This window comes from Ovis canadensis, chromosome 13 (assembly GCF_042477335.2).
Source record: "Ovis canadensis isolate MfBH-ARS-UI-01 breed Bighorn chromosome 13, ARS-UI_OviCan_v2, whole genome shotgun sequence".
In the NCBI taxonomy this organism is placed as follows: domain Eukaryota; kingdom Metazoa; phylum Chordata; class Mammalia; order Artiodactyla; family Bovidae; genus Ovis; species Ovis canadensis.
Genome location: NC_091257.1, coordinates 69,669,076 through 69,694,903, shown reverse-complemented (window position 1 = coordinate 69,694,903; position 25,828 = coordinate 69,669,076). Strand labels below are relative to the sequence as shown.

At 51.5% G+C, this 25,828-nt stretch overlaps 1 protein-coding gene across 1 annotated transcript in view; it reads left to right on the top strand.

Moving 5' to 3' along the window:
- The window catches only part of NTSR1 (neurotensin receptor 1), a 46,744-nt gene extending 22,820 nt beyond the window's left edge, over positions 1–23,924 (top strand). The window contains exons 2-4 of the mRNA XM_069548897.1: positions 18,380–18,581; positions 20,471–20,561; positions 21,533–23,924. Of these exons, the coding sequence (XP_069404998.1) occupies positions 18,380–18,581; positions 20,471–20,561; positions 21,533–21,782 (543 nt within the window). The 3' untranslated portion in view covers positions 21,783–23,924. The remainder of the gene's footprint in view (positions 1–18,379; positions 18,582–20,470; positions 20,562–21,532) is intronic.
- The last annotated feature ends 1,904 nt before the right edge of the window (positions 23,925–25,828 follow it).

Below are 25,828 nucleotides of genomic sequence, written 5' to 3'. Positions count from 1 at the left end.
CAGCGGGGAGGAAGTGGACTGTCCATGCATGTGGGAATCTTGTGTGTACTAGGGGCCATTCTCCAGAGTCTGCCCAGGCCTCCCCCACCCACTGCCACTAGGGCCCCAACCCACCCCATGTGGAGATGGTTCATCCCTCCCTTTGCCAGCTGTTCTGGACTGAAAGTGTCCCCCCCAAATTCCTATGTTGAATCACTGTCCCTAGTCATGGGTTAAGGGGTTGGGCCTTTGTGGGGTGATGAGATCTTGAGGGTGCAGTCCCTCATGATGGGATTAGTGCCCTTATAAGAGGCCAGAGGGCCCCCACCCTCTTTCTGCTGCAGGAGAACATGGAAGGCAGCCTCCCCCGAGCCTGTCTACACTGGCACCTGGTCTCACCCTCTGGCCCCCAGAGCTGTGAGAGATTGATTCTACCTTTTATAGGCCACACCATTAGGGTGGCCGGGACAGGGTGGGGGGAGCATGTATTCATCTGTTCGGTGTGTGAGTGGCTGGGAGTGCTGTGCTCAGTTCCTGGGCAGCCAGCTGGGGCTGGGATGGGGGGAGAAGCAACTCAGTAACACATGCCATGCCCCAGGGAACAGCTCACTCTTGACCTCTGTCCTCTGGGGCCGCACGACTGCCCACCTGGCCTGCTGGGGGCTACGGGGAGGCCTGTCTCTGCTTGGTGCTCCACACAGGCTCCGCCAACCCGGGCCAGCCCCATTCACAGTTATGCAAATTGCTGTTAATTGCAGGCAGGAGGTAGGGCCTCTGAAAGCCTGTCTGCTCCGTGCCAGGATGCCACAGTTCAGCTGGATCTCGCTTCTGCGTCAAAACCCAGTGTCAGTGGCTTGACACACCCCCAGTCTAACAAATGAACTGACTATGCCTTCGTGACAAGCGCAGTGCTGGGAGGGGGAATTTAGTTCCTTTCATGGGCGGAGAAAAGATGAAGACAAAGTGGCCTCAGGAAGAGATGCCCACTGCAGGGAGAAGCACCCCATGGGCTGTCAGCCCCCACCCTTCTCCACAGTTCGAGGATGGGATGGTGGCCATGCCCCTGGAGCCTCCCCAGGTGGCAGCCACCCTGCCCATTGCTACCTGGACCCCAGGGAGCTGTCTCCATCTGCTCTGATGGACAAAGCTGGAGGCTTCTACCAGACTCCAGGTACTGATGCTGACCATGTCCTTTTTTTTTTTAATTAAAAGATAATTGCTTTATAGAATTTTGTTGTTTTCTGTCAAACCTCAACATAAATCAGCCATAGGTATATATATATCACCTCCTTTCCAAACCTCCCTCCCATCTCCCTCCCCATCCCACCCCTCTAGGTTGATACAAAACCCCTATTTGAGTTTCCTGAGCCATACATCCAATTCCCATTGGCTCTCTATTTTACATATGGTAATGTAAGTTTCCACGTTACTCTTTCCGTACATCTCATCCTCTCCTACCCTCTCCCCATGTCCATTTTATTCTCTGTGTCTCTTTCTCCATTGCTGCCCTGTAAATAAATTCTTCAGAACCATTTTTTTAGATTCTGTATATGTGCGTTAGAATATGATATTTATCTTTCTGACTCACTTTGTATAATAGGTTCTAGGTTCATTCACCTCATCAGAACTGACTCAGATATGTTCCTTTTTATGGCTGAGTAATATTCCATTGTGTATATGTACCACAACTTTATCCATTCATCTGTTGATGGGCATCTAGGTCGCTTCCATGTTCTAGCTATTGTAAATAGCGCTGCAGTGAACAATGGGATACATGTGTCTTTTTCAACCCTGGTTTCCTCAGGGTATATGCCTAGGAGTGGGATTGCTGGGTCATATGGTGGTTTTATACCTAGTCTTTTTTTTAAGGAATCTCCATACCATCTTCCATAGTGGCTGTATCAATTTACATTCCCACCAACAGTGCAAGAGCGTTCCCTCTTCTCCACACTCTCTCCAGTATTTATTGTTTGTAGATTTTTTGATGATGGCCATGACTGAAGCGACTTAGTAGCAGCAGCAGCATTCTGACCAGTGTGAAGTGATATCTCATTTAGATTTTATTTGCATTTCTCTAATAATGAGTGATGTTGAGCATCTTTTCATGTGTTTGTTAGCCATCTGTATGTCTTCTCTGCAGAAATGTCTGTTTAGGTCTTTTTCCACTTTTTGATTGGGTTGTTTATTATCTTGGCATTGGGTGTATGAGCTGCTTGTATGTTTTGGAAATTAATCTTTGTCAGTTGTTTCATTTGTTAATATTTTCTCCCATTCCAAGTTTTGTCTTTTCACCTTGCTTATAGTTTCCCTTGCTGTGCAAAAGCTTTTAAGTTTAATCAGGTCCCACTTGTTTACTTTTGTTTTTATTTCCGTTGCTGCAGGAGGTGGGTCGTAGAGGATCTTGCTTTGATTTATATCATCGAGTGTTCTGCCTATGTTTTCCTCTAAGAGTTTTATAGTTTCTGGTCTTACATTCAGGTCTTCAATCCATTTTGAGTTTATCTTTGTGTTAGGAAGTGTTCTAATTTCATTCTTTTACATGTAGCTGTCCCGTTTTCCCAGCACCATTTATTGAAGAGGCTCTCTTTGCCCCATTGCATATTCTTGCCTCCTCTGTCAAAAATAAGGTACCAATAGGTGCATGGGTTTATTTCTGGGTTTTCTATCTTGTTCCATTGGTCTATATTTCTGTTTTTGTGCCAGTACCATACTCTCTTGATGACTGTAGCTTTGTAGTATAATCTGAAGTCAGGAAGGTTGATTCCTCCAGCTCCATTCTTCTTTGTCAAGACTGCTTTGGTATTCAGGGTCTTTTGGGTTTCCATATGAATTGTGAAAATTTTTGTTCTAGTTCTGTGAAAAATGCCTTCGGTTATTTGAGAGGGATCACATTGAATCTGTAGATTGCATTTGGTAGTATAGTCATTTTCACAATATTGATTCTTCCTACCCAGGAACATGGAATATCTCTCATCTGTCTATGTCATCTTTGATTTCTTTCATCAATGTCTTATGATTTTCTGTGTACAGTTCTTTTGTCTCCTTAGGTAAGTTTATTCCTAGATATTTAATTTTTTGTTGCAATGGTAAATGGTATTGATTCATTAATTTCTCTTTCTGATTTTTCATTGTTAGTATATAGAAATGCAAGTGATTTCTGTGTTGATTTTCTATCCTACAGGTTTGCTAAATTCACTGATTAGCTCTAGTAATTTTCTGATACCATCTTTAGGGTTTTCTATGTACAGTATCATGTCATCTGCAAACAGTGAGAGATTTACTTCTTTTCTGATCTGGATTTCTTTTATTTCTTTTTCTTTTCTGATTGCTGTAACTAGGACTTCCAGAACTATGTTGAATAATAGTGGTGAAAGTGGATACCCTTCAGTTCAGTTCAGTCACTCAGTTGTGTCCGACTCTGCGACCCCATGAACTGCAGCACACCAGGCCTCCCTGTCCATCACTAACTCATGGAGTCCACCCAAACCCATGTCCATTGAGTCGATGATGCCATCCAACCATCTCATCCTCTGTCATCCCCTTCTCCTTCTGCCCTCAATCTTTCCCAGCATCAGGGTCTTTTCCAACGAGTCAGCTCTTCGCATCAGGTGGCCAAAGTATTGGAGTTTCAGCTTCAGTATCAGTCCTTCCAATGAACACCCAGGGCTGATCTAATCTTAGGGGCAATGCTTTCAGTTTCTCACCATTGAGAATAATGTTTGCTGTAGGCTTATCATAGATGCCCTTCACTATGTTGAGGTAGATTCCTTCTATGCCAATTTTTTGAAGAGTTTTAATTATAAATGGGTGCTGAATTTTGTCAAAGGCTTTACTCCATCTATTGAGATTATCATATGGTTTTTATCTTTCAATTTGTTAATATGGTGTATCACATTGATTGATTTGTGTGTATTGAAGAATCCTTGCATTCCTGGAATAAACCCAACTTGATCATGGTGTATGAGCTTTTTGATATGGTGCTGAATTCTGTTTGCTAACATTTTGTTGAAGATTTTGCAATCTATGTTCATCAGTGATACTGGCCGGTGGTTTTCTTTTTCGTGTGTTGTCTTTGTCTATTTTTGGTATCAGGGTAATGGTGGCCTCGTAGAATGAGTTTGAAAGTGTTCTCCTCTGCAGTTTTTTGAAAGAGTCTTAGAAGGATAGGCATTAGCTCTTCTCTAAATGTTTGATAGAATTCTCCTGTGAAGCCATCTGGTCCTGGGCTTTTGTTTTGGGGGAGATTTTTTTAAATCACAGCTTCAATTTCAGTGCTTGTAATTGGGTTGTTCGTAATTTCTATTTCTTCCTGGTTCAGTCTTGGAAGATGAACTTTTCTAAGAATCTGTCCATTTCTTCCAGGTTATCCATTTTATTGCCACATATTTGTTCATAATAGTCTCTTGTAATCCTTTGTATTTCTGCATTGTTTATTGTCACCTCTTTTCATTTCTAATTTTGTTGATTTGATTCTTCTCTTTTTTTTCCTTGATGAGTCTGGTTTGTCAATTTTGTTTATCTTCTCAAAAAACCAGCTTTTAGTTTTATTAATCTTTACTATTGCTTCTTTTGTTTCTTTTTCATGTCTTTCTGCTCAGATCTTTATGATTTCTTTCCTTCTACTAATTCGGGTTTTTTCTTTCTTCTTTTTCAGTTGTTTTAGGTGTAAAGTTAGACTGTCTATTCGTCGTTTTCCTTGTTTCTTGAGGTAGGATTGTATTGCTATAAACTTCCCTCTTAGAAATGCTTTAGCTGCATCCCATAAGTTTTGAGTTGTCATGTTTTCATTGTCATTTGTTTCTAGAAGTTTTTTTACTTCCCTTTTGATTTATTCAGTAACCTGTTGGTTATTTAGAAACATGTTGTTTAATCTCCATGTGTTTGTGTTTCTTACAGTTTTTTTTTTCTTCTTCTTGTAATTGATATCTAGCCTCATAGTGCTGTGGTCAAAGAAGATGCTTGATATGATGTCAATTTTCTTAAATTTACTGAGATTTGATTTGTGACCCAAGATGTGGTCTATCCTGGAGAATGTTCCATGTGCACTTGAGAAGAAGGTGTATTCTTCTGCATTTGGATGGAATGTCCTGAAGATATCAATGAGATCCATCTCATCTAATGTATCATTTAAAACTTATTAATTTTCTGTTTTGATGATTTGTCCATTGGTGTGAGTGGGGTGTTAAAGTCTCCTACTATTATTGTGCTACTGTCAATTTCTCCTTTTATGTCTATTAGTGTTTGTCTTATGTATTGATGTGCTCCTATGTTGGGTGCATAGATGTTTACAATTGTTATGTCCTCCTCTTGGATTGATCCCTTGATCAGTATGTAGTCTCCTTCCTTATCTCTTGTAATCTTCTTTATTTTAAGGTCTATTTTATCTGATATGAGGATTGCTACTCCAGCTTTCTTTTACTTCCCATTTGCATGGAATATATTTTTCCATCCTCTCACTTTCAGTCTATATGTGTCTTAAGGTCTCAAGTGGGTTTCTTACAGACAGCATATATATGGGTCTTGTTTTTGTATCCATTCAGCTAGTCTGTGTCTTTTGGTTGGAACATTTAATCCATTTACATTTAAAGTAATTATTGATATATATGTTCCTATTGCATTTTCTTAATTGTTTGGGGTTGATTTTGTAGATCCTTTTTCCTCTCATATTTCTTGACTACATAAGTCTATTTAATATTTGTTGTAAATCTGGTTTGGTAGTATTGAATTCTCTTAACTTTAGCTTATCTGAAAAGCTTTTGATTTCTCCATCAATTTTGAACGAGATCCTTGCTAGGTTCAGTAATCTTGGTTGTAGATTTTTCCCTTTCAGTACTTTAAGTATATCTTGCCATTCCCTTCTGGCCTGCAGAGTTTCTGCTGAAAGATCAGCTGTTGAGCATATGGGGTTTCCCTTGTATGTTACTTGTTGCTTCTCCCTTGCTGCTTTCAACATTCTTTCTTTGTGTTATGTCTTTGTTAGTTTGATTAGTATGTGTCTTGGCATGTTTCTCCTTGGGTTTATCCTGTATGGGACCCTTTGTGCCTTTTGGACTTGATTGACTATTTCCTTTTCCATGTTGGGGAAATTTTCAACTATAATCTCTTCAAGCATTTTCTCATACCATTTCTTTTTCTCTTCTTCTTCTGGGACCCCTATTATTGGAATGTTGGTACATTTGATATTATCCCAGAGATCTCTAAAACTATTGTGTTTTTCCATTCTTTTTACTTTATTCTGCTCTTCTGAAGTTGTTTCCACCATTTTATCTTCCAGCTCACTGATTCATTCTTCTGCTTCAGATATTCTGCTATTGATTCCTTCTAGAGTATTTTTAATTTCAGTAATTGTGTTGTTTGTCTCTGTATGCTTATTCTTTAATTCTTCTAAGTCTCTGTTAATTGATTCTTGCATTTTCTCCATTTTGCTTTCAAGGTTTTTAATCATCTTTACTACATTATTCTGAATTCTTTTTCAAGTAGTTTGCCTATTTCCTCTTCATTTATTTGGACTTCTGTATTTCTAGTTTGTTCCTTCATTTGTGTAGTATTTCTCTGCCTTTTCATTTTTCTTTTTTTTTTTTAGCTTATTGTGTTTGAGGTCTCCTTTTCCCAGGCTTCAAGGTTGAATTCTTTCTTCCTTTTGGTTTCTCCCCTCTAAGGTTGGTCCACTGGTTTGTGTGAGCTTCATATAGGGTGAGATTTGTGCCGAGTTTTTGTTTGTTTGTTTGCTTGTTTTTCCTCTCATGGGCAAGGCTGAGGGAGGTGGTAACCCTGTCTGCTGATGGTTGGGTTTGTATTTTTGTTTTGCTTGTGGTTTAAATGAGGCATCCTACACAGGGTGCTATTGGTGGTTGGGTGGTGCCTGGTCTTATATTACAGTGATTTCCTTTGTGTGAGTTCTCACTTCTTGATACCCCTTAGGATTAGTTCTCTGGTAGTCTAGGGTCTTGGAGTCAGTGCTCCCCCTCCAAAAGCTCAGGGCTTGATCTCTGGTCAGGAACAAAGATTCCACAAGTGGTTTGTTATGGCATTAAGTGAGATTAAAACAGATATGCAAAAACAGGAAACCAAAGATGAACCCCAGACAAATTTCAGTTACAAAATCAGGCAAATAATAATTAAAATAATGGAATATACACATATACATATACACCCATGAGCAAAGTCAAAACAGTCCAATAAAAATAAAGTACAATAGACTGACCCAGTGAACAAAAGAAATCAAAAATTATGTTTACCAGTTAAGAATAAAACTAACTAAAACACAAACTGGAAAACAAAACTAAAGCAAGGTGTCAAGTGGGGTATAAAGCAACGAAAACAAAACTAACAAATGTGTTGAGAGGAGAGGAAAGGAAGAAAGAATAGATATGCAGTTAAATAGAGGTAGATGAAGAAGATTTATATACATTGAAGATTAACTTCAAGGGGAAAATAATAGTAGGAAAGTCAAACAAAGGAATAAATGTAGAAAATATATATAATAGGTTTAAGAAAATTAAAATTATAAAATAGAAGAAAAAAAAACAGAAGAAGAAAGAGAAAAGGAAAAAAAAGATCATGTCCTTTTGCTGTCCTCACATGAGTGGGAGGGCAGGGTCTCCCTGGGGCCTCTAAGCTCATCATGGGGCTCCACCCTTGTGACCTCATCACCTCCCAACACATTGCCTTGGGGGTTGGGATTCAGCGGTTGGACTGAGGGACATATGTTCAGTCCAAAGCAGTTACCCCTCTGTGTAGGGATGTGCAGGGCTGCAACCTGGAGGTGGGAGGTGGAGTGGGCACTCTGAGGCACTGCGTGAGGACTCCAGGCCTGGTCTCTGCCCTCCAGCATTTGTAATTTTGTGAGGGACAGAAAGTGAAATGGTTAAACAATGACAAGAAAGTGGAACAGGATACAAATCTGTCTGGGAGGGGAGGCTGTCCCCAACCTGCCCGCAAACAGGTGTAAGGTGCCAATGGGAAACACATGGCCTGGCCCAGCCCCTGACTCCCTGCGGCCCAGGGTCCTCACGCCAAGCCAAGACAACGCCTCTGCCGTCCCCTTCAAGGCTGTCGTCCTGTTCCCCCGTTAATTAATGTGAGGCTGAACTGAGGGTAAAAGACATAAAATAATGAATGTACAGGCAGGAGAGGGCTGTTTACTCCATCGTGGCCCATGAGGCTGAGGCTGCTGACCACTCCCCCTGGGGTCAGGGGACACGTGTCCAGGGAGCTGAGGCTCTGGTCAAAGCCCATTTCTGGCTCAGAGCTTTCTTCAAAGGCGTCTGGTCTCAACACCAAATTTGGACTCCATGTTCAATAGCCCTCTTGATCAGAGTCTGATTTTCAGAACCTGCTGAATATCACCCAGATTGTTCTCCTCCCTCCACAGAAACCAGGGAGCAGTGACTGCTGAGGCCCATGTTGGCTGAGGGGAAGTTTGTTTAGAAACATGTCCCCTTGGTGGTGACATGGATTGGGGGTGTGGGGTCTGCTCAGGATCTGGGGTGCAGCAGCTGGACAGCTGGAACCTGATGGCCTTCTCAGAGGCCACTTGGGGGGAGGCCAAGGCCTCAGTCATGAGGCATTTCTGTCATTGAAGTCACCACCTGGATCTTTGTGAACCGACGTCACCAAATCACATTGGTCCCCTCGCCCACACACAGTAAAGCTAGTCCACTGACAAGGACAGCACAGGGTTTACTGTTGGCACCAAACCCAGAGTCCAGGGCAGCTGGTGCTGAAAAAGCCTGAACTCTCTGATGGGTTTCAGGGGAGCATTTTAAAGGCCGGCTGAGAGGAGGGGTGGGCATCGCAGGGTGTGTGATCAGCTCCTGCACAGTTCTCTGATTGGTTGTGGGGAGGTGCAGGAGTGGGGCCACTGGGGTTCAGGTTATCAGTTCTCCAGCTCCAGGAGGCTTGGGGGCTGTGAGCACAAGGTCCTCAAGTAGTTGCCATCTTCAGCTGCTTTCAGCATCTGTGCCACAACTCGGGAATGTGCATCAGATACTTTTATCTGGTGCTTCAGAGATGAGCTAAAGCAGAGGATGTGAGGGGGTTGCCTCAAGAAGGCTTCCCTGGTGGCTCAGTGGTAAATAATCCACCTGTCAATGCAGGAGATAAGGGTTCAATCACAGAATAGGAAAGATCCCCTGGAAGAGGAAATGGCAACCCACTCCAGTATTCTTGCCTGGAGAATCCCATGGAAAGAGGAGTCTGGCAGGCTGCAGTCCATAGGGTCACAAAGAGACACGACTGAGCAACTAACCCTTTCAGGAAGGCCTTAGAGTGTCCCACTTGGTTGCACCAAAGGGCTAAACAGGACCAGACATGGAAGACAGCTGTGCACACATGCAGCTCACACACACATATATTTGTATAGACATGCATAGACATACAGACACACATGCTCAATATGCCCACTGAAGTGTGACTGGTGTCTGGGGGCTCGAGGGAGGACCACTCAGACATCATCACAGCATGGACCCCTTGCAGGACGCTGGGTGCTCATCTCGACCTGGGCTCACCTACGTGGGCCCCTCTTGCTGTCCCCTCACGGTTGATTTCACAGTTACTTAAGCTCATTCAGCAGCCAGCTCGCCTCTGTCAAGTTTTAATTACATGCTGCTGGTTTTTCAAGTCAGACCCACAGGTTAGATTTGCTGGTTCATAGGAAATACAGGCAAAAGAGCCCCACCCTTCTGCCCACCTCCCTTTCTGTGTAATATGACTGGAAGGGTGGGACATCACAGGTGGTATCAAGTTACCTTTATAAAACCAGTCCCCTCCTGGCCAGCCAGCTTCTGGCAACCTGTCCCTAGGACCAGAGTCTATAAAGAAATTTAAAAAACAGTCCCCAAGTTCTGGGGTCAGACAGCCCAGTCAAATCACACAAATGACCCCTGTCCAGCATTCCCACTGCATCCCCTGTCTTCACAGGACTTCTTGTCAGTGCTTGGGGAGTAAGGGCCTGTGAAAGGTTGAGGAGGGGAACTTCAGGTAAACAAAGGAGGGTGCTGGAACATTCCAGAAGAGACACAGAGCCTGTCCCTGCTCCTCCATCCATGGCCCCTGGGCTGGGAGGTAGCCAGCTGCCCAGGGCCTGTCTCCAGGTAATAGTCTGAGTCACAGCCACCTCAAGTTCCTGCAAGGAAAGAAAGGGCTGATGAGCCTTGAGTGGGGCATCAGTAAGCCTCACACAGTCCCTGTGAGCTGCTGGCCTGGCTCTCAAGAGAGCGAAGCTCCCCTGGGCACCAATCAGCACCCACTCCGACCCCGGTCCCCAGGCCCAGACTGTCAGTAGTGCCCCAGGCACCCAGGGCCTGGGTCACGCAGGGTCCTTCTGCAGCTGGGGACCAGCCTGGGCTGCCTCCATCCCCTGGTCTTCCAGGTGGACCAGCCACCCTGTGTTTATAGGCAGGAGGCAGGTCCAGTCTGAGAAGGGCACGTGCTTGGGTTGCCTGGCCCAGCCCCAGCCTGGGTGGCTCTGCTCTTTGCTCTGCTTCTAGAAACAGAAATCACCCTTCAGGATCCCCCCCCCACACACACACACATGCAAAGGACGGAGAGCCACGTGTGCTTGGGCCACCCACAACACGCAAAAGCCAAGCCTGTTCCCTGTTTCAGAGGGCCCTGCATGGCCATGAGGAGGATAGCGCAGTGGACCCCATGTGGTCATGGAGCCAGGGCTCTCCTGGGGGTGGAGGAAGAAAGGTCTCCAACAGATACAGGTGTGGGGCATGCCGACCAGCCCCCCGAGGTGTCCCCTTTCACTTCACTGATGGATGTTGTCCTAGAGTGCAGGGCAGCCAAGCCCACCCACACTGGTTGGGGCTGAGTGGATTGGGAGCTCAGGACCCCACTGTCACTTCTAAGGCACCCTCCCTCCTCATCACAGCCATCCAGGTGGAAGCCCCAGGAGGCCTGGCTGAGGGAACCCCTGGGTCATTTCCCAAGGTCAAGCCCAGAGCACAGGGTGCCCCCCATGCCCAGGGGTTGGTCAGCTTGGGAGAAAACTAGAACCAAATGCTGGTTGAGTGGGGTCTGGGGGGATGTGGATGGCCGCTCTCAAGCCCCCTCCCTGACACCGGCCACTTGGCTCCAAGTCCACCGTAATCAGATTGCCCTAAGCAAGGACAGAGCTCTAATTCTATTGAGAGGAGCCGAGACTCAGAGTTCAGGGCCTGATGTCCACGGGGAGCACAGTGACCACACGTCAGTGGACGGTAATTTGAAATTGGGAAGGAACAGGATATTTGCTGAGCTGCCCACACAATTACATGGCCAGAAAGCATTAAAAATTGTGGGGCTGGAGAATCAGCTGCCAGTGAACTCAAGGTAGAGCCACTCCCACCAGCCCTGGAGGTGGAGGACAGGGTGAGGGACAGTCACGCTGCAGCGGGGACACCACTCCTGGTAATCCATTCCTGGAATACGCTGACACTAGCTTGGACGCCGGTCCCGACAGCACAGCAGTGCCCAGTCCTACAGGACTCATTCTCCAGCACAGTGGGGGAGTTTGCTCAATTCCCCAGAAATCCACTCCCCACATCCCCAGCCCTAGAGGCTCTCAATTAAGACCAGGCCCCCAGGTTTTCCTGGCCCGGAGCTGAGAGCATTCTCTGATGGCTAAGTTCCTTCAAGGTGCACACAGAACCTCCAAAACAGGTGTAGAGTCGGCACTGCTGGTAATCCTGAGTCAAGTTGTGGTCCCACACAGCAGGAAAACACAAACAGGAGGCTTGGCAATGACCACAGGAGCTCGTGTGTGGATACTGGGGTGACAGCAGCCAGTTCTTACTGTCCGGGAGTTGCCCTGCAAGGCAGACTTTGTTGCCATTGTGATGTGAGGTATGGGTTGGGATAAGACCATGATTCCATGTAGGTACCCAGGTGACCACCAAGGTGCCTTCCTGCCCACATTCACAGAGGTGGGAGCCAGGCCCAGGATTAGACCTCCAGCCCCTGCCCTGCGCCTGTCCTGGCCAAGGACTTTTACAGCCCTGTTGGTGGCTAATCAGCAGACACCCCACTGGTCTGAATATTCTCATGGGCTTTTTAGCCAAGAGGTGTTTGAAAACATGACAAATAGGCCTCCAGACCACAGATGGTTTTGAAGCAGTTTTGAGAGAGGCTGGAGTCACTGGAATGTGACTTGCCACCCCAGCTTCCACACCCAGAGTGATGAATGAGCCCCCACCAGCTCACAGCCAAGTTCAGGCCCCAGCACCTGGCCTGTGTGCTGCTGAGGGCAGGAGTCCCCTCCTCTCTCCTCGAGGATGAGCACGGCTGACCCAGCAGGGGTGGAGGGGCAGGGGTGGTGAGAGGCCATTTCCCTAATCCAATTGAGGGTCTCCTGGAGCCAGGCTGGTGCCAGCACTGCAGCACGGCCGGGAGCAGACAGGATGTGACTACCCAGGAGGGGCGGGGGGTGGGGGGAGAGGTAGCATGTCTCCGTGGCTCCAGCACTCAAGAGGAGAAAGACTCACACAGACAGCTGCTGCCTGCATAGGCAGTGGGGCACTTGGCAAGGCTCCTGTAGAGGTTACAGGCTGCTCACCTGCCCCTCATCAGAGGCCACAAAGAGTCTAGGAGCAGTGAGGACAGTGTGGAGTGTTCCTGATGGCCCCTGTCCCCAGCTGGCCCTACTCCCCCCACCCAGGCCCTTCCCACCCCAATCTCTCCAGTCTCTCTCCCCACCAGGCCAGGCAGTGGGGACTGTCCATGGTGCTGAACTCCGAGGCTCTCTGGAGCATTCTGTCCACTCTGAGTCGCTGGTGACCTTGGTCCACCCTCTCCCAGAAATTCCAAGCCAGAAGATGAGCATGAGAACCAGGGTGGAGCAGATGGGAGACCAAAGAAAGAGAGAGTGATGGATGGAGGTTCAGTCCTGAAAGGAGTCATGGCCTTTGCACTACAAGGTGTGCTCAAATTTCTGCAGTTACCCAAAGTGTCCTCTCTGGGAATCTGAGGCGGGGCATGTCCCCCCCTGAGGCTTTACAGATGAGGATGAGGTCCCTCAGCTTGCCCACAACCAGTGGGTGCTCTGTTCACTTACTCTCTGCTCACAGACCAGCCCCATGATGGAGGTGAGCGCCAGGATGCAGGTCACATTGGGTCTGGGCTTTGTCTTCTGTAAAATGAGAGTAGCTTCTACATGCATACTCCACAAGGTGACCTGTACACGGCGCTAAGCATGGGTCTGGCTGGTGGAAAGCATCTATCAAGGGTTATGATGTGTATCATCTAGAAAGTGGAAGTTAGAGGGACTTAGAATGTCCTCTTTTATACTGAACCAAATTCTGGTACTGGAACCACCTAATGGTGAGGGACTGCACCGTGAAGAGCAAGACCAGTGGCCGGGCAGTCAAGCTAAGCCCAAGGTGCACCCAATCTATGGAGCCCTCTCTCCAGGGTGCCCTTCCAGGCACTAAGATGACTAACTTGGTGCCTCAGTAGCGCAGGCAATTCTGGGGGAGACTCAGATGCTCTGCTCTGTGGTTGGCACTGACCTGACCCACAGAGCAGCGGGCCTCAATGTTGGTCTGTCTTCTCTCCCAGACTTTTGTCTGCTGTGGACTGTGCACCCTCTTGGAGGGGTCCCAGCAATGTCTGGAGTATCTGGGGGCCACTGAGATGAGGGATGATAGAGGGCAGTCACCTCGGATGGTGTCAGCCCCAGGAGATTCAAGGTTGTGTCACCTGGAAAGACCTTTCTGCCACCCCAGACCCAGTGTCCTGCCCCTGATGTGAGAGTGGATGTGCTGAGATCTGGTCCCCTCCACCTACAACACCCCACCCCAGGGAGGCAAGAGGGGTGTGTGGTTGGCGTGTCACCATGGGTACAGGACCTGGGCAGCTGTCACAGGATGCGCATTCATTCCATTCATTAATTTCATTTAAGGTCAAGAGGACGTGCCGAGAGCCCCCAGCTCCCAGCCCTCTCCCTGGGTCGCCTCTGTCAGGCTTCTCTCCAGGGAGCCGCCTGGTGTAGAGCTGGCCTCTTACTCCACAGAGAAGCCAGCTGCTCTGTTCCTGCTCTCCTCACTAAACCATGACGTTGGCCCTCTCTGTCAGTCATTCTCTGTCTTGACAGCGCCCTGTGGTGCGGATACATCATAACTCATCAAGAAGCCCAGGCAGTGGGTGTTGAAGATGTTCTGGGTTCTTGCTTTCTGAGCAAGGCTGTGCTGAGTGATGGGGACACACAAGGACCCTGGAGTGACTTACATCACTGTTCTGCCTTTGGCAATGGCCAAGGGGAGGGGAGGGCTTCCCAGGTGGTGCTAGTGGTAAAGAATCTGCCTGTAACACAGAAGACATGGGTTTGACCCATGAGTTTGGCTCAGATGGTAAAGCGTTTGCCTACAATGTGGGAGACCCGGGTTTGATCCCTGGGTCAGGAAGACCCCCTGGAGAAGGAAACGGCAACCCACTCCGTTACCCTTGCCTGGAAAATCCCATGGGCACAGGAGCCTGGTTGGCTACAGTCCTTGGGGTCGCGAAGAGTTGACACATGACTGAGTGACTTCACTTTCACTTTTTCCTGAATGAAGGCAAAGCAACCCACCCCAGTATTCTTGCCTGGAGAATCCCATGGACAGAGGAGCCTGGCGGACTGCGGTCCATAGCGTCGCACAAGTAGGATACAACTAAAGCAACTTAACAAGGACGCATGCACAAAGGGAGGGGACTTTCAGCATTTGCTGGGTGAGGAGGGTTTTTTCCCTGAGGTTAGAAGGAGGTGGTCCCTAAACCCTGGACCCAACTGGGCTGGTCGCCTGCCGGGAGTGACCTCTGCCCACCCAAAGAGGTCATCCCAGTGGCTCCACAGTGGAAGTTCAGACAGGAAGTCCCTTCTCTCCACCTCCCTCGCCCCCCGCAGCCTCAGAAGCTGCTGCACAAGCTGCTGGGTTTTGCCAACACCCTGAGCAGTGTTTTGCACCTTCCCACTCACCACGGACTGCTTGCTGAGCTGTGAAGCTTGGGAGTCCAGAGGCCGGCTCTTTACTAAACACAATGGAATCAATTAAGGGGAGACAGGCGGCACAAAACCAGCTATGGCTCCTCAGAGAAAGAGTGCACAGGATAATAGCCTTGAAGAGGGTGGCAGAGGAGTTGTCTTGGCTTGAGGACCCTGGGCTGTGGAGGGCCAGGGGCTGCGCCAGGCCATGTGCTTCCCACTGGCACCTTGGACCTGTTTGTGGGCAGGTCAGGGACAGCCTCCCCTCCCAGACAGACTTGTGTCCTGTTCCACTTTCTTGTCATTGTTTAACCATTTCACTCTCTGTCTCTCACAAAATTGCAAATGCTGGAGGGCAGAGACCAGGCCCGGAGTCCTCAGGCAATGCCTCAGAGCACCCACCCCACTCCTTCTCACCTCAGGCTGCAGCCCTAGTCCTGGGTAACCCAGCATGAATTCTGCTTCTGGCCCTGAGCCTGGCACTGTCATTGTCTCTCTCTTAGTGATGAGAACGCTGAAGCCAACATGCCCCTCTGGGACCGCCTGAGGTCAAAGCTAACCAGTGGACAGGTCAGGGGTCCTGCAGCTTCCTGATGGTCCTGTCTGACTCAGGAGTGTTTGGAGGGTACAGTGGGACAGCAATTTCTCCTGGGACTGAGAGAATTTTTTCCCACTACTGAACTTTTATAGCAGAATTTTCCAGCAGTGCCTAAACTACTTTATTTTTTTAATTCCAATAGTATATCATGATAGCAAAAATTTCATAATTTCTTCTAGCAGACTTGTGGCTTTTATTTCTGTGTTCTAATCCTTGCTTGATCTTGATGTGTGTGTGTGTGTGTGTGTGTGTGTGTGTGAGGGAAAGAAAGATCTCTGTGAGTCAGGGTACTCATTCCAGGAACTCATTCAGATTGTCTTAAGGGCAATAAAGGAATATTTATTTTGCACAAGAAGGACTGAAAGTCCAAGAAGGATGATTGCTGGCAGAGCTGGATCCGGGTGTTCAGTGTCCCCAGGGTGCTTTCCTTTCCCCTGTTGTGGGAGTTTCACTGTTAGGCAGGTCCTTCCCTCAGAGGTGAGAAAACAGTATCAATGGCCACAAAAGCAGTTTCCTACTCAGCAGACTCCCAACCCTCAACCTGAGGTGAGATCTCTTTCCTGAGCATCAGGCCTGGGGCCGTTCTCAGAGGATAAGCATGACTGCTACAGAGGCGAGCATGCACCCTGCATTTGTCCAAAGAGGACCCACCTGGGCCTTATGGACTGTGCTCATTGTTCAGGAATCCAGAAGGGGTGGGCGGTTCCTGGGCAGCAGAGGGAGGTCCTGGGAAGGGACAGTGGATGCAGCAGGCCCTGAGCTTCCACCCCTAGCTCTGCGGCCTGTCACCGCCTTCCCCTGCTGCTTGGACGCCACCTCCACCATCTACCATGTTTGCCTCCTTGGGAACGTTTTGGGCCTCTCTTGCTCCCCTGAGTGATTTGCACCAAACAAATCTTGTGCCGTGTCTGTTAATGAGCTCCCATAGTGAGTAAGGCCTCCCTGCTGGCCTGCCATCCTTCCCTCCAAAAGTGTCCTGGCCACTCTTACATTGTTTTTTCCAGTTGAATTTTAGAGTCTGCCTCTCTATGCCCACATGGTCTCATGTGTCATTGGGACAAACACACAGATGAGGCTGAGGCTGGGCCCTCCACACCAGGGCATCTCTGTCTGGAAGGAAAGGTCTGGCTGCTCCTCCTTCCCCTTCTGTCTCTCCTGTGGCTGCACCTCCGGTGTTTCCTGGATGGCTTGCACAGGGCTGAGCAGATTCACTCCTCTTTGCTTGTAGCTGGGAGTGGGCTGCTCCCCTAGTCCCAGAAGTGGGGTGTAGAGTGCAGAACTGGGTGAAGCCTGAGCCCCCATCCATGCTGGGAACCCTGGCAAAATGAGGCAGACCCCTGGCACCGCCACAGTCCAGGCTGGAGGGGCAGGAGAAGCCTAGGGAAGGCACCCCCTCTTTCTGCACTAGCAGGAATCCCCTGCTGGCCAAGCCTTGTCCTCAAACCTCTATTAGGGGGCTGCAGTGCTGGGGCCTTCACCCCACCCTGGAACCTCAAGGTCAGTGCCTGGCCTTCTTCCAACTCAGGGATCCACTGGGGCCTCAGACCAGACTCGGCAACCCACCAGCCTGGGCCGGCCTTTGTCCATCGCTCTCAGCCCCCATATGTGGCTGTTTCACTGTCTGTGCTCAGCAAGGTGTGGTATTTCAAATGTTTTGACATTTAAAATCTGTGTTGGATACATTCGTTTTGTTAAATTATACCTGGCTATGGTGACTCATGGGAATTGATTTGTCTCCTGGGCCTGCACCCCTACCCAGCCCCCAGCCCAGAGCTGCCCCTCAGCTTCACCAGCCCCTCATTGTTCAAGTCTCCAGACCTGTCCCCCAAGCTCGGTGGGGCTGAGCACTCATAAGACAGAGCCAAATGCAATTTTACACCAGAGGGTGTTACTCCCCTCTTCTCGTAGAGCTCAGAAGGTAAGGAATCTGCCTGCAATGCAAGAGACCCCAGTTTGACCCCTGGGTTGGGAAGATCCTCTGGAGAAGGAAATGGCAACCCCCTCCAGTATTCTTGCATGGAGAATCCCATGAACAGAGGAGCCTGGCAGGCTACAGTCCATGCGATCGCAAGAGTTGGACATGACTTAGCGACTAAATCACCACCACCACTGGGAGGTGGTTCAGGACCGTGGGAGACCTGTTCCCCATCACTGGTCAGGGTCACACACATCCCCTGGAGGTTTGTGTCCCTATTGGGAACAACAGTACTTTCTCAGAGAGGCCACAGCCTCTCGGGCTGAGCAGGTGCCTGCGAAGGTGGATCAGCCTAGTATTGCCGAAGGGCCGGGCTCTGGCTCAAGTTCAGGTGTGAGCCGGTGATTTCAGCAAGACTCTCAGCACCTCGGTCTCCCCAGAGGCCAAGAGAGGCAGAAGATGGAGGTGCCAACAGGAAGTGCTCTTCAACGCACTGAGAGGCAGTGGGGAAAGAGGCAGTAGGCAGGGTCCTTGCTTTGTGTCCTAATATGAGCTGTCCACATGCAGGATGAGGGACGCTGGGTGGGCCGTGCTGAAAAGAGGTCAGGCGGGGCCACATCCTTGTCCAGACCTGGAAATACAGAGCCTAGACCCTCACCACAGCCAGGATGCTCCAGGCTGGGCCCTGTGCTGGGGGCCCCCTGAGGTGGCAGAGTCCACAGACCCTCAAGCCAGCTGGCGGAGCTGGCCTGGAGATGGGCAGATCCAGCAACTCCCGCCTCCAGCCCCTGAACCTGGGCCAGTGGGCAGGCGAGCACCAGGGCACATCCCCGCCTGGGGCTCAGGGACACCCTCCTCTGTCTCTCTGAGGGCCAGCAGGCGGGTGGGCCCCAGGGCGCATCCCCACCCAGGTCTCAGAGCCACTCTCCTCCCTCTCGCGCAGATCAACACCTTCATGTCCTTCGTGTTCCCCATGGTGGTCATCGCCTTCCTGAACACCGTCATCGCCAACAAGCTGACCGTGATGGTCCGCCAGGCTGCCGAGCCGGGCCAAGTGCGCACCGTCGGGGACCAGCACCGCTCCTTCAGCATGCCCGTCGAGCCTGGCCGGGTCCAGGCCCTGCGCCACGGCGTCCGGGTCTTACGTACGTAACTTCTGGGCCTCGGGGTGGGTGTGGGGGCGAGCTTGGTACCACAAACAGGGAGGTCTAGAGAGCTGGGGAACCGAGCGTGTCAGGCCGAGGCTTGGATGCCAGTTCTTCCAGGGATCAGGCTGCTCTTCATTTACTCACTCGTCCTCCCACTCACCGATTAACAAGCCTCCGCATGGCTTCAAATCAAGGAGTTTGCTCACAGAGCCGGGGCTGCAGAGTTGGGGTCCCCATGCATGCTAGGCCAGCTGGAAAAGCCAGAGGTACCGTCCCCCCTCACAGGTTCTAACAGGGCATCCTGAAGTCCTGGAGGGTCAGGTGGAGTGGACCCTCTGTTTCTGTGAGTTGTGAGGGTCCAGCCTCCATCCCTCTGTCCCTGGCCTGGTCTGGGCCTGCAGATGGCATCATGAGGAAGGGTCCTCAAAACCACCTACCCCTCCCCACTCTCCTGAGGCAGCCCCGGCCCACTCAGCCCCCCAGAGCATCCACCCCCACCTTACACCGGCCCCAGCAGCCCCTCTCCCATCTCCCGCTCTGCCCCGGGCTGCTAGCCCCTCACCATCTGCAGCCACTAGTCTTGAGAGGAAAAGGTCCCAGCAGCTCTACCCAACAGGAGCATGATGCCTGCAGGCCCCACATGAGATGTTAAATGGTCCAATAACCATGTTTTTAAACAGTAAAAAGAAACAGGTAAAATTCATTTTGTTCATTTATTACTCCAGTATTTCCCAGATATGATAACCTCTGCCTTCATCTGTGTCCTAAAACTGATGGGAGAGTCACTTCGGGCATGTTTAGCCCTTGGCCTGGCTCGGCTCCCTGCAGCCTGGTGTCAAGTGACCAGCAGGTAGTGTCCAGCAGGCAAGGCCACAGCATCTCTATCTGCTGTGTGTGGATAGGCCTTCTGGAAATCCTGGTGCCTCCAACCCGTGTTTTCTGCTGCTTCGAGCAGGCAGCTCCCTTATCAGGGCCTCTCCACCCCAGGCCTGCGGTCTCCGGAGACCCCCGAGTGGGTCTCGGGGGCTGTGGGGTCAGGACAGCAGTCTGGGTGTGGGCCCCAAACCCAAGACCCCCCACAGATCCTTCTACAACCCCAAGACAATGGCATTATCTCAGGGACCACGCTTCTCTCTTCCCCAAGACAGCATAGTCAGCCCCAAGTTTTCCCAAGCAATTGGCTTTTTATTGCTCTCTTTTTCATTCTGGTAAAATATACCCAGCGTAAAATTTACCATTTTGACCATTTTAAGTGCACAATTTGGCAGCTGTGTAGACAATCATATCACTATGCGGCCATCACCACCATCCCTTCCTGCCTTGTAAAGCTGCAACTCTTCCCGTTAATAACAAGCTCTCACCACTCCCCCAGCCCCTGAAAACCACCTTCTACTTTCATTCTCTATGAATTTGACTCCTCTAGGGAGCTCATATAAGTGGAATCATACAGTGTTTGTGGATTTTGTGACTGGTTTATTCACGTGATGTGGTAGCCTCAGGGTTCATCCACCTTGTAGCCTGTGCCAGAATTTCCTTTCTTTTTAAGGCTGAATAATCTTCCACTGTATGCAAGGACCACATGTTTATGCATCCTCTGTTGATTTTAGCTCCTGTGAACAGTGCTATGAGGTGCTGGTATCTGAGTTCCTGCTTTCAGTTATATATATACACACACACGCACACACCCTGGAGTAGAACTGCTGAATCACATGGTCATTTCTGGGTCGGGAAGATCCACTGGAGAAGGGATAGGCTACCCACTCCACTATTCTTGGGCTTTCCTTGTGGCTCAACTGGTAAAGAATCCGCTTGCAATGCTGGAGACCTGGGTTTGATCCCAGGACCTCTCCCTCCAGCTCCCTGAGGTCAGTGTCTCCATGTCTCAGGTGCCGTGGTCATCGCCTTCGTGGTCTGCTGGCTGCCCTACCACGTGCGACGCCTCATGTTCTGCTACATTTCAGACGAACAGTGGACCCCGTGAGTACAGGAGGCAGGGACCGAGGGGGTGAGGCTCAGGTCGGGGGCGTGCTCCCCAAAACAGGTGGGGCTGGGGCACTGAGAGGGGCTGCTCAGGGTAGGGGTGGGAGTCAGTGTCCCCCAGCAGGAGCTCGGGCATGGCTGTGATGGGGCAGGGGGCACAGAAGGCCGTGGAGGGACAGACACCCCTGGAAGCTGCTTCAGAAAAGGAAAGCAGGTCCTAAGACAGTCAGTAGGTTTGGGGGAGTCTGGAGAGCGAAAGGAAGGGCTGGCCCTGCTGGCTGTGGGTAGAGAGATGGCAACTGTCAGGGTCCCTGTAAGCCTGGAGGAGTCATCCACCAGGAGGACCTGGGGCTCCAAGAACATCACGCCCATGCTGTGATGTTTGGGCACTGGCCTTCCCACAACAGCAGTCTGAATCCTGCTGGGTGAGCTCCTCTGCACAGCAGGGCTCCAGGTCAAGGATCATGGGCTCTTCCAAGTGACAGGGAGCCGCTGGGGAGGGCACAGCTAGGCTGATTGAGGAGAAGGTGCAGGGAGTGGAGCATAGTCCCAAACACAGGGTTTCTGAGATTCAGGGCTGCCAGGTGAGGGAGTGAGGTCCCGGTGCGTGGAGGCAAGCAAGTTGAGGTGCACAACTGTCTGAGCTGTGTGGAGGGGCTCCTACCCTGGATGTTCCATTAATGCCAGGCCCCAGCTGAGCCTAGCAGCCCTGGGGGGCCTGGGATCTTGCACAGGAAAGGCACACCCACAGGGCAGCAGGGAAAAGTGGAGACTGTGGCCAAGGTAAGCTGCACACCCTACCTTGGGAGGGGGGCCGCAGCTCAGCTGACCGGTGCTGGGCAGGAGTGTATACAGAACAACCTCTCAAGAGAAACCAGAGTCCTGGAGGTTATTATGAAATATCCCCACACTGGCCAGGGCCGCCCTGTGTGTCTGGGCCCACCGGCCTGAGTGCCCTCTCCCCCCAGGTTCCTCTACGACTTCTATCACTACTTCTACATGCTGACCAACGCCCTCTTCTACGTCAGCTCCACCATCAACCCCATCCTCTACAACCTCGTCTCCGCCAACTTCCGCCAGATCTTCCTGTCCACCCTGGCTTGTCTCTGTCCCCTGAGGGGGCGCAGGAGGAGGGGGCCAGCCTTCTCGAGGAAGGCCAACAGTGTGTCCAGCAACCACACCTTCTCCAGCAACGTCACCCGGGAGACATTGTACTAGCACCGGGCAGGCTGGGCGGGAGCTGGCAGGGGACCAGGCTGGGGTCACTCAGCCTCCACCCCCATCCACCCAGCACCTGGGAGCTGGAGGGAGTCATCCCAGGGCCTGCTCCCAGGCATCCAAGGTCCAGGACCCGGCACCCATATCCCAGAGGGCCCATTTCTTTTCAGTTTATCCTCTCTCCCCATCACCTCCCTCCTCTCTTCTTTGAAAGCAAGAGAGATTGCTCTCCTCCCAGATCTAAAAATGGCCTTTAATGAGGAGAAATTTGTGTTGGGTGATAGGCAGTCTTCTTTGTTCTCAAACTAATGGATGTTTAGGGAGAAAAAAATGAAAGGGGCAGATCAAGGCAGGCCGTTGGGCAGCCCAGTTGACATTGGAGGGCAGTGACCCCAAGAGCTGGCGCTGAGAAGAGCCCAGCCGGCAGGACCACCACTGGCCTGGTGCTGCCGAGGGCCTGTGTTATACCTCCAGTCAGCTCAAGACCAAGTCAGCTCCTTGTGCAGCAGGCATTCGACACCCCCTTCAAAGTGTTGTCACAGGAAGTTTTGATGCCACCAGAGGGCTGGGGTCAGCCTACCATTGCCCAGCCCTGGGCCTCCCCATCCTCACCTGTCCTCCCCTGGCCAAGGCAGCAAAGCCCTGCAGGGACATCTCGGGCAGCTCAGCCTCCCAGTTCTCCATTCTGGCTCTGCAGAAGCAAGGCCAGGTCTGTGGGGTCCTGGTGGCCCAGTCCAGGACAGGGACATCCCCACGCACTCTCATTTCTGCTGTCCAGCTGAGCTCCTGCAGCCTGGCTCCAAGCTGCTTCAGGGTGGACACTTGAGGTGGAGGAGGGTCGACCATGTCTCCAAGAGATGCCAGCCCTGGAGCCACAGGTGAAGAGGAGGAGCCACGGGTACAGGCTGCCTGCTGGCCGGCAGCCAGGCAGAGACCGAGACTCGTCCGTCATGCCTGGCCCCAGCTCAGATGCCCAGGACAGCAGGCGCCTCCTTGGTCTCTGGGAGCCAGTCCCAGACAGGACGGCCCGGCCCCAGGAAGGTGCCCTGAGCCAGAGGAAGGTGGCCCCGGGGGAGCTGCTCTGGACCAGCCGGACTAGGAGTGGCCAAGAGACCGGAGGTGAAACATAGACCTTTTAAAGCAAGTCATCCCTGGGCCTGGAACACATTGGCCCAGAAGGGAGACAGTCAGACCGATGGTCAGACGGGCAGACAACCACATGGGTGGCACTGACTCAGGATCTGAGAGCTGCTCCTGGTCTGGTCTCAGCCTCCATCCACAGAAACGGCACATCAGATGCTGCAGTGTCCACAGGCATGTCAGATCTGGGCTCTGCTATTGATCGGGGGTCACTTGACCCTCCCAAATCCTCCCTCAAGCTGTTCAGCAAGAACCAGGCCAGGAGAGTCAGCCCATAGCTGGTCCCCATGCCAGGCAGCCCTGCCGTGACACAGTGGCCATCAGCGCAGAGGACAAGGCCAGCCCAGAGCTCCCATGTGGGTGTCACATCTGGACAGGGGTAGGGGAGCCCCTGCCCTGCTCAGCAAGTGGGCATTGGAGTTCAACAAAGACAGTCTGGTCCCAGGTGCTGGCTTCAGGCAGAGGACCTGGACTCTTTCTGACAGACCCTTAGACCCTTCTGGCCTCCCTGGACCATGCACACACTGCAATTCCCCAAGCCCTGGTTTCCCTGTCTGAATAGTGGGCATGGTAACTCCACCCATTCAGCCAGAGCTGAGCGTGATGGCTCTGGAGGACCAAGCTTGGACGATGGAAGGATGGTTCACCGAGGTAAGGGTGGAGAGGATGTGGAATGAGATGAGACGCCCGCCACCCAGACCCTCCTGGGGGCACACGGGCAGGGCCTGCCACTGAGCTCTGAGCCCACCTTACTGTCTGCCCACTTCACGTCAGTGGGGACCCGGGTCCATGCCCTGTCAGACACCCTCCTGAACCACCCCAGCTCCTGGTCAGGTCACCGTGGAATGCCAGAGGCCAGCTCTGTGTGCTGTCCATGTCCCTTCGCAGGGTCCAGTGTCCATGAGCCTGGTAACAAGTGATGGCGAAACCCCACAGTGTGCACTGCCCAACCACCCTAATGTCCTGCAGTGACTGGGACACCCCCTCAATAAAGAAGTAAAGGAGCCTGTGGGCCTGTGATGCACCCCCACATGCGAGAGGGGCCCCACGGACCTGCCAGCAGCCATTCAGTCACTCATCAGACAGTGACTGTGTCAGCGACAGCCTCTGCTGGCCCTTTTACCAAAATAAACGTGCTTTGGTCCCGTTTCCCAGAGCTGGGGGGCTGGGGACCAGGACCCCCAGCTCAGGTCCCACCTGCCCACAGAGCTTTCAGCAGCAGCCTGTGAGGGGCCTCTCCTGAGCACAAGGTCCCATGGGGCCTGAACGTGGAGACCTGGGTCCACATTGGCTATGCAGCGACACCTGCCACCCAGTGTCCTGATCTGGGGTCTGAGCACAGGCGAGGCCCACCCAAGGGGGTGCGGGGCCCTGTGACTCTTTGACCTCAGTCTCCATGGCCCCTCTAACCAGCCTGGCTCCTCCCTGGGGGCCAGCAGGTAGGGGCCGGGTCAGGGAGGGGCACTCACCTGTCCTTGGACACAGCCAGAGCCATCCTCCAGCAGAAGGGCTCCTGAAGCAGGGTGTCCCCTGCTGCCCTCTCCTCTTCCCCTGCTCTGCCTTCATCTCATAGCAGCAGCAGAGTCCCTGGGGACCCCAACATGGGGAGGGGAGGGGCAACATGGAAAGCATCTTTCCAGATTGCCAGCCTCTGCCTTTCTCTTCTGTCTCCTCGGCCAGCAGTCTTCCCCACACTGCCCTTCATTCGTTCATTCACTTGCCAGCTGCCCCCATGAGCCTGGTTTCCTCAAAGCCTCCCCATCCAAAGGGACACGGGGCTGAGTGTGAGCTTCAAGTCCTCTGTGCTTATAAGCCATCCGCCCCATCAGCAGGGAAGTCTCAGGATGCCCACTCTCACTGGCAAGCTCCAATAAGTATGCTGACATTTTACAAGAATAGCCAAAGGAATAAAACTCTAACAGTGGAATTTCAGGCCAGTCATGAGGAGAGAAATTTGGGGTCAGTGGTAGCAGTCCCAAACCCTTGATACCACTGTCCCACAGGGCCAGAGCTCTGGTCAAGCCACTCCCTGCCTCCTGCAGGTTTTCTGAGCTATGGTCCCTGTTCCAGCACAGGGAAGGGGGAGGAATCCACTCTCCTACAGGAAGGCACCTCTGGCCCCATCGCTGTCGCTAGGCAACAGGAGGAGGGCCTGGGAGAGAATTCCATACATTTTGAAATACATTTGAAGAAAGAAAAAAGCATCCGGTGGCTGGCTGCTGGAACACAGGGGAAGCTCTTCTCCACCACCCTGACTCCTCCCCACCCTCTTCCTCCTCCCACCCTCTCCTTCCTCCCATCCCCTCCCTCCTCCCACATGTCCCCCACCGCTTCCCACAATTATGATTTGAATTCCAATTTCTATCAGAACACCATGGAAACCATGTCCAGGCTGAATTGATGAAGGAGAGAATGGGAGAAGGGGAAGGCGGGGGGCTTGTCAGGGAAGGAGGAGTGGCAGAGTGAGGGGCCGAGAAGGGACTGCACTCCAGCTGGGAGGGCCCCCCACCACACATATGCACCCCCACCATGCACATGCATGTGCTCGCACATGTGCCCAGCCAGCAGCAGCCTCCACCTCCCAGGCCTCATTCATCGGCTGAGGTTGCCAGTTCTCAGCCTGCAGTCTGGCTTTGGCCAGGGGTGGGGGCCAGCACCTGGACACTGTCTTCCTGACCACCTGGGCCCCTCAGCCCCACCTCTGCTACCCTCTTTGGAGTGAAGAGAGACACGGGGGCCCTCGTTGTACTCTCAGCACCCTCAGGGATCCCCAGCAAAGCTACAAAGAAACTTAAAGGGAGTTGCCTGCCACAGCCAAGGATGCTCAGGATGGGGGTGGGGATGGGGGTGGGAGTGGGAGTGTGTGGGCAGCTGCACGGGGTCCAGCTGGGCCATGACTCTAGATG